This window comes from Gasterosteus aculeatus, chromosome 13 (assembly GCF_964276395.1).
Source record: "Gasterosteus aculeatus chromosome 13, fGasAcu3.hap1.1, whole genome shotgun sequence".
Taxonomy (NCBI): Eukaryota; Metazoa; Chordata; class Actinopteri; order Perciformes; family Gasterosteidae; genus Gasterosteus; species Gasterosteus aculeatus.
This window is the reverse complement of record NC_135701.1, coordinates 21,988,116-22,002,585: the sequence shown is the minus strand read 5'-3', so window position 1 is coordinate 22,002,585 and position 14,470 is coordinate 21,988,116. Positions and strand designations below refer to the sequence as shown.

At 48.5% G+C, this 14,470-nt stretch overlaps 1 protein-coding gene across 3 annotated transcripts in view; it reads left to right on the top strand.

Moving 5' to 3' along the window:
• The window catches only part of fras1 (Fraser extracellular matrix complex subunit 1), a 107,956-nt gene that overhangs the window by 637 nt on the left and 92,849 nt on the right, over window positions 1-14,470 (top strand). For 2 of the 3 annotated variants that reach the window (XM_078086336.1, XM_078086335.1), the window contains exons 1-2: window positions 4-550; window positions 1,890-1,921. In XM_078086336.1, coding sequence (XP_077942462.1) covers window positions 481-550; window positions 1,890-1,921 — 102 coding nt within the window. In that variant the 5' untranslated portion in view covers window positions 4-480. Of the gene's footprint in view, window positions 1-3; window positions 551-1,889; window positions 1,922-14,470 lie in introns of those variants that run through there. The other variant, XM_078086337.1, reaches the window with a different exon arrangement.

Sequence of the window (14,470 nt, the reverse complement as noted above, 5' to 3'; positions counted from 1 at the left end):
GAGGGAGAGAGACATAGAGAGAGAGAGCCATAGAGAGGGAGAGAGAGAGACATATACATAGAGAGAGAGACATAGAGAGGGAGGGAGGGAGAGAGACATAGAGAGAGAGAGTCGTGGAGAGAGAGACATAGAGGGGGAGAGAGAGAGACATAGAGGGGGAGAGAGAGAGACATAGAGAGGGAGACATAGAGAGGGAGGGAGCGAGTCACACGGCCGTGCAGCTGGAGGTGCAGAGCGCGCGGAGGACTCTGAAGGACTGCGCGGCGTTCCGGACCCGGTGCGCTCCGTGTCCCCGGTCCTCGGTACCCGGTACCCGGAACCCAGTCCCCCCCCCCCCCTCTCTTCTGCCCCGGGACGTGGAGAAACACGGACCTCGTCGCGCGGTGTTTTTTTTTCCGTTTATTTTTCTTTCAGTTTGTGCGCGCGGCGGATTTAAAGCCGCCGCACACTTTTTTTTTTTGTGGTTTGTTGTGCGCGACCATGGCACGTGCGTGGTGGATGTTGGCGTGCGCGCTGGCCGGGACCCTCTGCGGACCCTCTCCGGCGCACGGTGGGTGTTTCTGCTTTCTAAACCGAGCCGGTTGTGATGTAGGTCAGGGGTCACCGGGGACCCCCCAGGCAGAGCCCCGGGACAGCCTCACGCCCTCGAGTGCACGTGTCCACTGGGGGTATTTCTTTAAATCTTTAATCCCTGCTCGGGGGAGAAAAGTAGTGCGTGGTGAAGTTTTCCTTTGGGGGGGGGGGGTCTGTGAAGCATTGGATCCTGAATGTATTCAAACAGCTGACAGTCTCACAGCTGTGAAGTTTTTACAGTGATTTACAGTTTTCAGTGCTAATGTGTGACGTACAGGTGTCACTCTCCTTGAATCTGATCATTTCGGTGCACGCGTTTCACGTACCTCAGACCTTTTAAAAGCACTTTAAATGATTCTCGGTTGGACCTGCAGGTCAATCTGTGCAGACACCAGAAAGCACAGCAACCTGTTGCAGCCTCTTCCTCAAACATCGACATTACGCGTCTGTGCCTCCTTCCTTCAGTATTAATATTCATAACCCTGCATCGGGTCCCAGAGGTGTGCGTATTCCCACCCAGGAGCCTCCAGATGTTTAGTCACTCCGAGACGAGGAGAGGACCTTCTGCTGCCAGGCTCAGTGCAACATACGAGGGTATTTGGGGTCATAAAGAGGCAGGTCTTCCTCTCTGGGATCTCAGACAGGAAGCCAGGAAGTGATTGGCAGGTCGAAAGATGGGAACATTTGAGGTTAAAAGAAACATGAGCGTGCTGCGTTGAATTCATCTCAACACAATCCCTGAAAAACGGATGAAACGACCGTACAAATTGTCACTTACCAACAACAGTCTTAAACGTGCAAATCAACTCTGAATGGAACAGCTGGTTCTTCTCGGTTAAATCTGCACCTGATGATGATGATGATGATGATGAAGAAGAGGAGCACCTCTCGAGGTGAAAGCTTCCTCATCCGAACTTCCCTCCAAAGCTACACTCTGGTTTCAAAATATGTGCAGGCCGACGTATTTCCTCATTTCTGTGATGTTCTTTGAAGCCTTTTTTATCTTGGGGGGGGGGCAACTAACTCTGATTACCACGAGCCCATCGCAAGCCAACGCATCAGAGGAGTTCCTCAAGATCTCCACACTTAACAGGAAACCTTTTACACCTTTTGTTGACAGAAGTAACGCACTTCAGGTGTTTAATTACAAACGGTGTGCTGATATTTAATTTGTCCTCTGATCACTCGCTCTTAGATCACAGTTGTCTCCATTTCTTCCCCCACGTGACCCACTGAAGGCTCACAGGAGCAGATGCACATAATCCCTGAGATCATGACCGCACTCTAACTCTCTCTCTCTCTCTCTCTCATCACAGGAGCTTGTGTCTTCGAGGGACGCCTGCATGCGGTAGGTCCCCCCCTTACCCCCCTTCCCCCCCCCGTCTCGTCCCCCCCCCGTCCCGTCTCGTCGGCTGAGATTTCTCTCACAGAATCAGGATCTCGGCTCCTTCTGCGAGGCCTTTTTGCTCATGTATTATTCACTGGGGACATCGGCGGGTTCAGCCTGACTGACGGTGGCACCCCTGTGTGTGTGTGTGTGTGTGTGTGTGTGTGTGTGTGTGTTTGTCATCCGCTGCGTAGATGTGGCCAAGAAGATGTGTGTCTTCTATGATGCAGTAAGGAGCTTTTGTTGCTCTGAGATGTTTCATCCTCTCGTCCCGGCCCCCTTTAATGTTGACTCCCTTTAATGTCTAATTTCGTGCTTTGGGGCCGGTGGGGGGGGGGGTGTGTGGGGGGGGCTCGACCTCCGCCAGACTTTTAACATTTTGTGTTTCCGTGACGCACAGGCGGTTCAGACGGAAATGAACCCTAGAAAAGTAACGTGTCTTTGCACGACGTCCTCAACGCTGTTTTCACCTCTAAAGAACATCCTCAGCCCCCCCCGAGTCAATCCTCCCTCCCCCAAGGAAGGAGACGTGTGTAGAAACAGCTGTTATGTGTGTGTGTGTGTGTGTGTCAGCATAATTACAACAACACATACCTACAACCACCTCCTGTAAACGCATGAGAACACATCCTGCCCCCCCCCCCACCCATGTGGTACTTATCTCGGCTGTGAAGGGGGGTAATTGTTAGAGCGAGAAAGAGTGACTGTGTTTTTTCGGGGGGGGGGTTGTGGGAAGAGGAAGAAAAATGAGAGGGCAAAGAGACAGGTGGGACGTCCCAGCATGTTGGAACACAGTCGGAGGAAAAAAAGCCCTTCTGGAGTTCAAAGTGAAGGACCCCCCCCACACACACACACCTCCGCCCTCCCCCCGGCACCTGGAGTGGGGGGTAGATCGGAGCGGATGGAAAATAAAGAAGCAGCCAGATTAGAGAGTAACCACAGCAACTGCTGCTTTTGTTTATCGCTTTGATTCATGCGCGAGGAAAAGCACAAAGGTCGTCGGGGTCATTCGAGTCCGCTTAATTAAAGAAGGAGCAACCGTGTGAGTGTGAGCGGGCAGGCGTGTTGAAACAAAGCTCGTAGGCGTCTAAGGGCTGGTTAAACTGTTTTAAGAAGTCCGGATATGGTTTTAAGTTTATTCCAAAATCAGTAATTCACTTCACGTAACTGAGGCTCTTGTGTTTTGTGCATGCAACAAAATATTCACAGATATTCACTGACCTGCTGCTTCATGTGCAGGTTTACAGTAACCAGGTCACATGACCACACATCTGATTACATGCATGACCTGCTGCTCAAATGTAAAAGGGAAATGTGGACAAAATGCCGCTTTTCAGTCGAGCCACTAAAGTTACCGAGTATCGACCTTCATCCTCCCTGATGGAAGTTCATAATACTCATCGGCTGCATACTTTGTGAGTACGTGGAGATGCACTTCACCTGGACCGGTTCCCTACTTAGAAGAGTATTTCCTTTGGCCACATTGATTATTGGTTTTCTGCTGACGGGTCATTAGGCAGCCAGCTGTTCGTTCCTGGATCCTGATCAATCACACACACACAGCTGGCTGTGAACTCAAGGTGACGTCCTGTCAGGTCATCAGGAGCATCGCGATTCTGTGGGCTCGTCTGCTATCGTGTACTAAACATGGCTGCCAACGTTGATTGATTATGGATCAACACCCCCCCCCCCACCGATACCTCTGGCCTTCACCTACAAAATGTCAAATAGACACCAAACAACCAGGACTTGAAAGGCCTTCAAAGAAAAATAACACCACTACAAAGAGAAACAACACGGCTACAAATAGATTCAACTTCAAAGAGACACAAAACCAAAACAAATGATTCTAAACCACAACAAAGAGAAACAAAACCACCACACAAGACTCAGAACTACTACAACAAGAGTCAAAACTACTACGACACTCAAAACTACTGCGAGACTCAAAACTACTACAACAAGACTCAAACAAAGAGACTCAAAACTACTACAATGAGACTCAAAACTACTACGACACTCAAAACTACTGCGAGACTCAAAACTACTACAACAAGACTCAAACAAAGAGACTCAAAACTACTACAATGAGACTCAAAACTACTACGAGACTCAAAACTACTACGAGACTCAAAACTACTACAACAAGACTCAAACAAAGAGACTCAAAACTACTACAACAAGAGTCAAAACTACTACAAAACTCAAAACTACTACAATGAGACTCAAAACTACTACAAGACTCAAAACTACTACAACGAGACTCAAACAAAGAGACTCAAAACTACTACAACGAGACTCAAAACTACTACAACGAGACTCAAACAAAGAGACTCAAAACTACTACAACGAGACTCAAAACTACTACGAGACTCAAAACTACTACAACAAGACTCAAAACTACTACAACGAGACTCAAACAAAGAGACTCAAAACTACTACAACGAGACTCAAAACTACTACAACAAGACTCAAACAAAGAGAAACAAAACCACCACACAAGACTCAGAACTACTACAACGAGACTTAAAACTACTACGAGACTCAAAACTACTACAACAAGACTCAAACAAAGAGACTCAAAACTACTACAATGAGACTCCAAACTACTACGAGACTCAAAACTACTACGAGACTCAAAACTACTACAACAAGACTCAAACAAAGAGACTCAAAACTACTACAACAAGAGTCAAACAAAGAGACTCAAAACTACTACAACGAGACTCAAAACTACTACAACAAGACTCAAACAAAGAGAAACAAAACCACCACACAAGACTCAGAACTACTACAATGAGACTCAAAACTACTACAAGACTCAAAACTACTACAACGAGACTCAAACAAAGAGACTCAAAACTACTACAACGAGACTCAAAACTACTACAACGAGACTCAAACAAAGAGACTCAAAACTACTACAACGAGACTCAAAACTACTACGAGACTCAAAACTACTACAACAAGACTCAAAACTACTACAACGAGACTCAAACAAAGAGACTCAAATCTACTACAACGAGACTCAAAACTACTACAACGAGACTCAAAACTACTACAACAAGACTCAAAACTACTACAACGAGACTTAAACAAAGAGACTCAATACTACAACGAGACTCAAAACTACTACAACAAGACTCAAAACTACTACAACGAGACTCAAACAAAGAGACTCAAAACTACTACAACAAGACTCAAAACTAGTACAACGAGACTCAAAACTACTACAACGAGACTCAAACAAAGAGACTCAAAACTACTACAACAAGACTCAAAACTAGTACAACGAGACTCAAAACTACTACAACAAGACTCAAAAGTAGTACAACGAGACTCAAAACTACTACAACGAGACTCAAAACTACTACGAGACTCAAACAAAGAGACTCAAAACTACTACAAGACTCAAAACTACTACAACGAGACTCAAACAAAGACACTCAAAACTACTACAACAAGACTCAAAACTAGTACAACGAGACTCATAACTACTACAAAAAGATTAAAAAACACCACGAAGACAAGCTCTCAGATGTTCTACTAAGAGAACAGGTCATCTTATTGAAGGTTCTCACGGAGAAGAGACGTTGTGATATCTCGTGCTGTAATTCTCAGCCTGTTACATTAGAGAAAGCACCACACGAAGGAGGTGAGAGAGCATCTCCTCCGGCTCTCAGGACTTTTTCTCCTGGTTCATTGTAATCATTTAGTCACTGTGCTCCTGATGTTGATCATTGACAAGCTGCAACTCCACCAAGCGCCGATAACCACCTCTAAAGAGTTTTTCTCTCTCGAAACGTTTCATTTGGAGATGAATCATTTACATTTGCTGCAGCACACGTGGTGGACCCAGCTTCAGCGAGCTAACGGTTAACTACATGCTAACGCTGTTGGCTACCGTCTAACGTTAGCGTTAGCATACTGGAGCTGTGGAGTGGAACGGCAGTTAAATATTTCACTGTTTTTACGCCTGTCGGCCAAGTATTTCTGCGGTAGAAAGCCCTTCCTTTGGGGGTCAACTAAAGCTTCACCGAAGCAGCTGTTGAGAACATGTTCCTATTACGAATTAATGCTCTTCTCCACCCTGAAAGGCGCCTCAGTGCACCGACGTGATTCCTCAGGAATGAATTGCACAAAACTACTGAAGAAACAACCTCAAATTAAAAGTACAGTGAAGGAGTCTGCTAGCGATTCTGATAAAGCCCATCTCTGCCGGAGGGGGGGTATATCCATCCCGCTGTGGCCTCTGGGGTTCGGCGGTGAAGTTTGGCTTCAAGAGCGCAAATAGGATCTGACTGCTGTTGGACAGAATATGTATATTAGCAGCCCCCCTCCCCCCCCCCGCCCGGTGGATTAGAGCTCGAGCTGCAGTGATAATCCCTCCGCCGAGTGTCGTTCACGCCGCCGATTTCTCCCCGCCGGGAGCGACCCATGTGAGCGTAGGGACAGGACGACGCGTTCCAGCTACAGAAGGTTTCTCTTCTTGGTTCATACCTCGTTCTCATGTCATCATATCTCATAAGCGACTAATAAAGTGTGTCATCATATCTTATGAGAGACTCATAAAGTGTGTCATCATATCTTATAAGAGACGGATAAAGTGTGTAGCGGCGATGGAGCAGAGAGATGGAGAAAGACTCATTTCATGGAACATCTCACAGGTTCTAATGCGATGAGTGATGAGTGAGCAGGTTGATGCTCCGATGTCAAGAGAGCAGCAGCTCAGAAACACAGACGTACATCGCAGGAGGACTTTTCCGTTCCGCCACGTCTGAATTATTCAGCGGCAAGATGCTTTTAGAGCTAAACCGGCGCGGTCCTCGGAACTAAACACCTCTGCCCTCCCCCCCACCACCATTACCCCCTCCGCCCCCCCCCCCCCCCCCTCCCTCTTCCGCCAGCGCCGGCTCTCTACTGACGGAGGTCTGAAGCGACCTCTGGCCAACACCCAGCCGCCGGCTAATGCGCAAACAAACAAGCTAACTGCCCCCACCCCCCCCCCTCTCTTTGCTCATCATAAAGTGCCCCCACCCCCCCCGACCTTGCAGGCTGCCCGCTTGTAGCTGTGACAGTCTCATCGCAGAAGGTCAGAGGTCGCTGGCCCTTTTGTCCCTCTCTTCATTCAGCGCGTTTGCTTCCCGGCGCCATTTGGCCCCTTATCTGTAAATACCCCCCCTGAACCCCCGCAGCGCCCCCCAACCCCCACCCCCTCGGGTTCCTCCGTCTTGCTCTACTTCTTCCACCCGTCTGCGCCCGCAGGCCCTCGGAGCTACAAGTGTTTAGGCGGAGGAGCGTTAGAGCAGAGAGTTCGTGTTCACACACGACGCCGCTTTGATGGATCCCTGTAACGTGAATTAAGTCTTTGTTCCGTCTTATCTGGACTCACATTCTGGGAGACCAGAGCTTTTATGCTGAAGAAGTAAGAACGGGGAAGTTCTCAGCGGGATTTTTTCGGCAAAAAAAGTTTCTTGAGGTTGAAAAAACAAAACGAAAACCTTTTTCTTTCACTTTTCACGGTTAAAGTAATTTGCTTATCTTTCATTAAGGAGAAGGGCTATGATTCTATTCTATGATTTATTTATATTATTATTTATATTTACGTTTTCTGTTATTCTATTAATCCTCTACAGGAAGTCTCAAAGGGAAAGTTGTAACTTCTTCATGTTCCTCCTCCTGCAGGAGGCCATGGAAGCATCACAATCAGTAACCTAATAATTAGTATATAATAATAATGATTATATGATATTTAACAAAAATATACATGTATCTCTTTACATGAATATAGTTTCAAAATAAACTTCCGTCTTCACAGGAAACTACTTAGTGAAGTGTATTAAATACTCACTGAAAGACTTAATGTCCCCTCCTTTTACCTGCAGAAACGCACACATACGCGCTCGCCCCCCCCCCCCCCACGGTGCCGTGGATTCCCTCCCGCCGCCGCCGCACCTCGCCGATCGGCAGTATCTGGTTCAGCGGGGCGGGCGGCATGTTTGCGTTTCCCACCCCGACTCTCGAGGGCCGTTGAGGTTTCCGAACAAAAAGCTTTATTTATTCAAGGAGGACGGGCGCGGCCGCTTCTTTTCGGTGCCTTTCAGAAAAGGCTTCGTTTGGTATCCGCTGCAGGTCGGTGCGCTGCGTCCTTCACCAAAACCACAATGTCGAAGGGGGGCGGGGGGGCAGAACTGAGAGGGTCAGACGGTCAGTGGAATGAGGGGTTTTCTAAAGGGAGGCCGATGGGAGGAGGCACTACCACTTCAGTCCACAGGGGGCGACACAATCAACACTAATGAAAGTAGCTTTAAAGTAAAAGTATTTATAGTGTCGTCTTTTCTCTCAGTGTTTTGCTAAGTATGATGTATCTCCACTGTCTGTCCCTCAAAGCTCCTCTTGAATGTGAAGCCTTGAAGGTCCTCAGCGTGTCTTTACCGTCTTCTCTCTGTAACGGGCCTTCTGTTTCTTCTCAAAGCAGCGTTGTTACGTTTGTCCAAATGACAGAAGAAACCACTAATGTTCCCCTTTCTCGGTCTATAATCTCTCCAACCTGAGACCCCGCCCTCCCTTTTGCAATGACCTTTGACCCCTGGAGCTCCTTTTACTGCCGGCTGGTCTGAGGTCTAAAGGCTGTTGTCTCTCTTTGTTTGGCCAGTAAAAGGAACTCACTGTGAGGCCCTCTGAGGTTTAACAACATCACAACCGAAAACACGAGCGACTGGTCCCTGGACTGCCGACCCTCCGATGGCGGCCTCGCTCTCCCTTGTCTCCGTCATTACTTCTGGGCTGTAAGGAGATTCATGCCAAGGAGTTTCTTAAATTGTTAGAGAGAAGTGAGAAGAGTCCATGTGAGAACATCCTCTCCACTGAGACCTTCATGGCCTAAAAACCAGAACAGTATCAGCACCTTTTAGGCCCCAGGTGCTCCACTGGGACAAACAGGATGTGGGTACCGGAGTTTGAGACCCCTGGTCTAACATGAGAGCTCCATAGAGCCGCTAAATACAGATACAGTTTCCTCAACTCTGAACATGGGGGATTTTGTTAGCACGTAATCAACGTGATTAAAACATTGCTATTTTTAATAAACAGACAATCTCATGAATTGCTAAAATGAAACTTAAACCAATGAGGCTTTAATGTCATTTTGCCCAAAGGGCTCCTGAGAGTAACTCAGTAACTCAACAGTCTGATTTGTGAGGCCGTTCGGTTAATAATAGTTTTAATATGCTTCTTTTCTCAACGGAGTTTGTGATCGATGCAGCTAAGCTAAGCTATGCTAACGTTGTTGCAGCTGCATCCAAACTCAAAATAACTAAATCTGCTTTGCGGTTGATAACATACGCGCGCCGTTTCCCCCCCGGCTCCGTACGTTTTAACGATGAATCCACCATGACGGATTATCACTTCCTTGTAAAGGCGTCTTGTAAAATGAACGGCCTCTACCTCTGTAACCCGTAAAACAACCGAACATTCGTCCTCCAGCACGTCAGGCTGCAGCAATTTAAAGTCAGCCCTCAAAAATAAAAGCAACGCGTGTGGGGGGGGGGTGCTATTCTCGTCTATGCCGGGTTAAAATGTCACCAATGCTTGGAGGGACACTAATAGCGCGCCGCCGCTGTTACCCGGCGCCCCCCCCCCCGGCGCCCCCCCCCCCCCCCCCCCGCCCTGCCGGAGCACAGCATCCTTTATCTTGTCCACTGAAAACAAATAGCAGGGAGCTCTCCGCGCCCTCGGCCCCCCCCCCCGTGCGCGCTAGTTCGTGGGTCTCAGCGGGCCCTGAAGCGTGGGGAGGGAAAACGCGGCGTGCCCCCCCCCCCCCCCGGCTCAGAGCCCCAGCCGTCATCAATCCTCAGTGTAAACCGGGACACGGTATATCGACCAGCAGGATGTGCTCAGGAATCCTCCTCTTCCTCCACCTTCAGTCCTCCGCCCTCCACTCATCTCCTGCTTTTATCGCTTTGAGATCGAATCGTTGCACTAAGTACATTAATTTAAGTGACGTGGAAAATGAAAGCTTGTTAGGGATTCACATCTTTTTAAGAAGGAGACAAGTGGAAGGAACCGAGGATGAAGATGAAAGGACGGAAATCAACGTGCAACAACGCAACAACGATCACGTGGAGCACGTTTCCTGCCGCCTATTGCTCATTGAATGTTCTTCAGGTATCCATGGATGTCGGGTGGAGACGCTGGACGTCATAAGTGGCATCTCACTCCGTTTCCCACATCGTTGGTGCTTATCCCTAAACGTTAGTTCTGCGTCCTTCTGAGAGGCTGCTCGTTGCTCGTTGTAAACTTCCTGAAGAGCACTGTTACAGTTCTTGTCCTTTGCTGCGTTGGAGCCTCTTACTGCCCCCCCACCCCACCCTTGTTGCCTCATTCTCCACCAGCATCGATGCTTTGGGCCTTAAAGCAGCTGTAGAATGAATCCTGTACCAACAAAGAGGAGGAGGAGGAGGAGATGAAGAGGCCTCACACTGCTCTTCAAACAGCCACTTTGACTATCAGCGGTGTAACGGGGGGGTTTGGGGGGGGGGGGGGCTAAACATCTGGACACCAGGCACACCTGAAGTCGACTCCACTGTAATTTGTGAGGGAAAAATACAAGATGAGGTGGAAGGAAAAGCCTGGGAAAAGGAGGCGGGGCTTGTGGTTTCCTGTCATTAGTCTCCCTGGGAAGAGGTGAGGAAGAGGAGGGGGGAGGAAGGAGAGCGCTGTGAGGGGGGGGGGGGGGTCACACGGGTATTGATGGTGGTGGAGGTCGGGTCTCCATGCAGAGCCCCAACAGTGGTGTCAACACAACAAAACGCAGGAGCAGACTCGCAAACATCAAAGTTCAAGCATGATGATGAAGATCTTCATGTGGGACTTCATGTGTCCAGAGGACGTTACTGTGAAAGTAGCACTATTCCCTCATTATGTTGATGGAGCAACGTTACCGGAGGCACTGTGTTGATTTTCTTGCCCCCCTCCTCCCCCTCTCCGGGTTCCGTTCTGCTCATTACCCGTCTGAGGTCCGATCCTGGAACCTCGCCCCCCCCCCTGCACGTCTCCTTTCGCTTCACTCGAGCTTCCCAAAGCTCCCAAATGAATCATCTCAACTGAAGTCTCCTCTTCGTCTTCATTCACCCTCAGCACAGGAAATATGACTCGCTTCATTCACACAGATCCGCTCGCTCCGAGCCACACTTCTTTCTCACAACTGAAGTCTGACGGGGTCAAAGTTCACTCTCATTCTGATAGAACCCCCCCCCCCCCTCCCCCGCCCCCCGTCCCACCCGTCCCCCTTACGACCTCCGGAAAAAGGCCCCACGTTGCACATGAGTAGTGCAGTAAAGTTTTAACTGTCGGATTAGGAGGTCGAACCTGTGGCCCAAAGCCCCTTGAGGGAGGGGGGGCAGTTTGTCACGTCGTGAGGCCAAACCAAATGTGGGACAATTAGCGAGGCAGCGGGCGGTGGGGGGGGGGTCCGGGGGTCCGGGGGTCCGGGGGTTTCTTTTATAAATGCTGGCTTCTGGAGAAGTTTGGTAATTATTTTATGAAAGATCTTAAAACTTCTTGACTGTCTTCAGGATATTTTCATGGACGTCGTTCACTCGTAAAATGAAACTTATCTATTTAAATATTCATCCATTCTCCGATACGCTACGTGAGGCCAATGTGAAGTGAGTATTTATTGATTGCTTGATTGACAGCGTTCTTATTTTCAACAATACTGATGATTTGCAGTATTGGGGCGTTTTGGACTGTTGATGTGACCCTGATCCCTTTTTAATTGAGACTCGATCTCTATTCTCGACCTTTTTAAAACCGGATTTTAACTGCAGAGCCCCCCCCCCCCCACCCTCACCGCGCCCCTCTAGAACTTTTGGACCTCCGCCTGGAAAGCCAAGCGTTCATTGACCCGAGTCGTCCCCAAATGTGTTTGTTAACTTCCAGCAGCTTGATGAGCTATCGATCAAAGCCGTCCTGAGGAACCGCGTCGTCGCTCCGGTCATCGATCGCTGGGCTGCAGATGCCGTCGTCGCTCTGATGGGTTGAGGCGGATGCAGCTGCTGTTTTTGGAGGAGAAGCTCTCTGTGCTGAAGTGGTGATGGTGTGTCAGAGGAGGCCTCAGTCTTCTCACCTTAAAGGAGGCCATTGTGTGTTTACGTCCAGCTGATTTTGTAACTCTCTTGATTTGACTGCTCAGGTTGACTTCCGAAGATTTCTAGCCTGGTTTATCGATCGTTCCTCCTCGTTACCAAAACCAATGACTTGTGTTTTATCTTTGTTTAATTGGAGACGGGTTTGGAACAACCAGATGTTGATGTGTTCAATGCATTGTACCAGCCCCAGTATTGGACTGTGGTTCCCTGTGACATCTTAATGTAGATTTATCTCGATTCTCTCTAGAACGATTCGGTCTCGATTCAGCTGCGTCCATTTCTCGGAAGCAAAATAGACGCTAGCCAGCCACTGACGTTAGCTGGGTGCATGTAGCTAGCTAGCACGGCTACATTCCGGCCAGCGGTTGAATGGGAATGACGCTTCAGTCATACGTTAGCATGCTGGCCGGTGTAAAAGCATCATTTATCTGATGGATGCTCATGGAAACACCAGAGAGTGTCGACCAGCTCCCGTTCTTACACAATAACTTAAAATGATCATTAAGCACCTTTACTGCTTTACTGCCATGGTTTAATTTGTAAAATGTATCTGTTTAATATTTCTTTACATACACATGCTACTTCCATATTGTGTTGAAATGCAAGCTGCATTGGTTATTGCATCGCAGTCATATTGTTTTTTCTCTCTATAAAATTCAGAGGATGTAATTCATCTGTTGATTTTCAAATCATCAAACAAAGTAGGAACTGATTAGCAACCTCTGAGTAGCAATCTCAGATTTGAGACTTCTTGTGTTGATAATTTTAGCATCGATAATCAATAATCGGTTTAGGATCGAATCGTTTGACCTCTGGATGGAAATCGAATCGTGAGGACATTCCCACCCCCAGATTGTTTTCCACAACGCGAGCCGACGGGAGCGAATGGACAGAAGCTCTCTGCTGATGGAGACGCCTCGGATGTGAGTCGGCGGATTTAACGAGGAAGACCTCGTCTCTCTTCAGCGCCGCGCTGGTTCTCTCTGAATTATTCACGTTCCCCACCGAGCCGAGGAAAGTTCTTCTTCCCTCCGCTCGCATTACGAGCCTTTTCAATCCGTCTTTTCACTTTTCAACCGCACAAAAAAAAAAAAAAAAAAAGCTCTTGGAGCTGCGGCCTCTTTGCGGCGTCCCTGCGAAGATCAATCGAGCCTCTTGAAGATCAGCCGGTGTGATCGGGGATGAAGGCCGCGCGTCGTGACCGCCCTTCCTCCCCGCCGCCTCTTCATCTCCTTTAATTACACGCCGGCGGTTTGCGAGGCCTTCTCTCCTACGGGAACCCGAAGCACCGGAGGGCCGGGCGGGTTCTCTGAGTCATCCGTGAGGGCCAGGGGGGCGGAGCCACAGCGTCCCCCGCGGGCGCCACAGCGTGACGCTAACGAGCGCTGAAGTGCCTGCAGGCTGTCAGACAGAGAAAAGGCTCCTCGCCGTGGCGAGGAGCTTGGACTGGAAGTAATGGGAGTCAAAAAGCTGTGTGAACCAGAGAACTTCTACGTGGACAAGAGAAGAAGACACTTCATTGCTTTTTATTAAAGACGCAAAGGAATGAGCGAAGAAGGGCGGGAAATGAGGATGGACCGAAGGGAAAAAGGAAATTAAAAAGTAAGCAACAAGGGAAGTAAGATAAAAACTGAGGGAATTGAGGGAAGACGGAAAGGAGATAGAAATAAGAGAAATAGGGGACGAGGAATTAAGGACCTTAAGAGAAAAGAAGAAAGGAACTAAGGAAGGGTAGGAGGAGATACATGAGGAAAGGAGGTGGAAGTGAAGAATGAGGAGGTAAAGGAGAGAAGCAGAGGACAGGATGAGTCTCACCTCCACAGCGTCGCTATCGTGTCGTCGACGTTGTTGTTGTTGTTGTTGCTATTTATGCCCCTCCCCCTTTTATTTTCAATACATTTGAATCATCAAGGACTCACTGCTAAATCTGTGAGAGCTCCTGAATAAATCCATGACCTCCATCAGGCAGATGGAGTGGAGCTCCATCGGTGCTGAGGAGGAGGAGGAGGAGGAGGAGGAGGAGGAAGATGGTGGTGGTGCAGACAGAGTCGATGGATTGAGATGGATCCTCTGGTCTGAGTTACAGACTGAAGCTTTTTTTCTTGGCTTTCCCTCCTCTAACCTTAACTTTTCCCTTCAGCTTGAAATGTCCTTCACTCCTGATCCCTTTGTGTGTGTGTGTGTGTGTGTGTGTGTGTGTGTGTGTGTGTGATCCCTCTGACTCTCTTTGGGCTCTGATCCAAACCACCAGACAAGGAGAGAAAACGCTTCCTTTGCTTTGCAGCTTGTTGGGAGGACAGAGGCGACGTCCTCTGAGGAGAGGAGCCAAAAAACCTGCTAGATAGATAAATATACACTT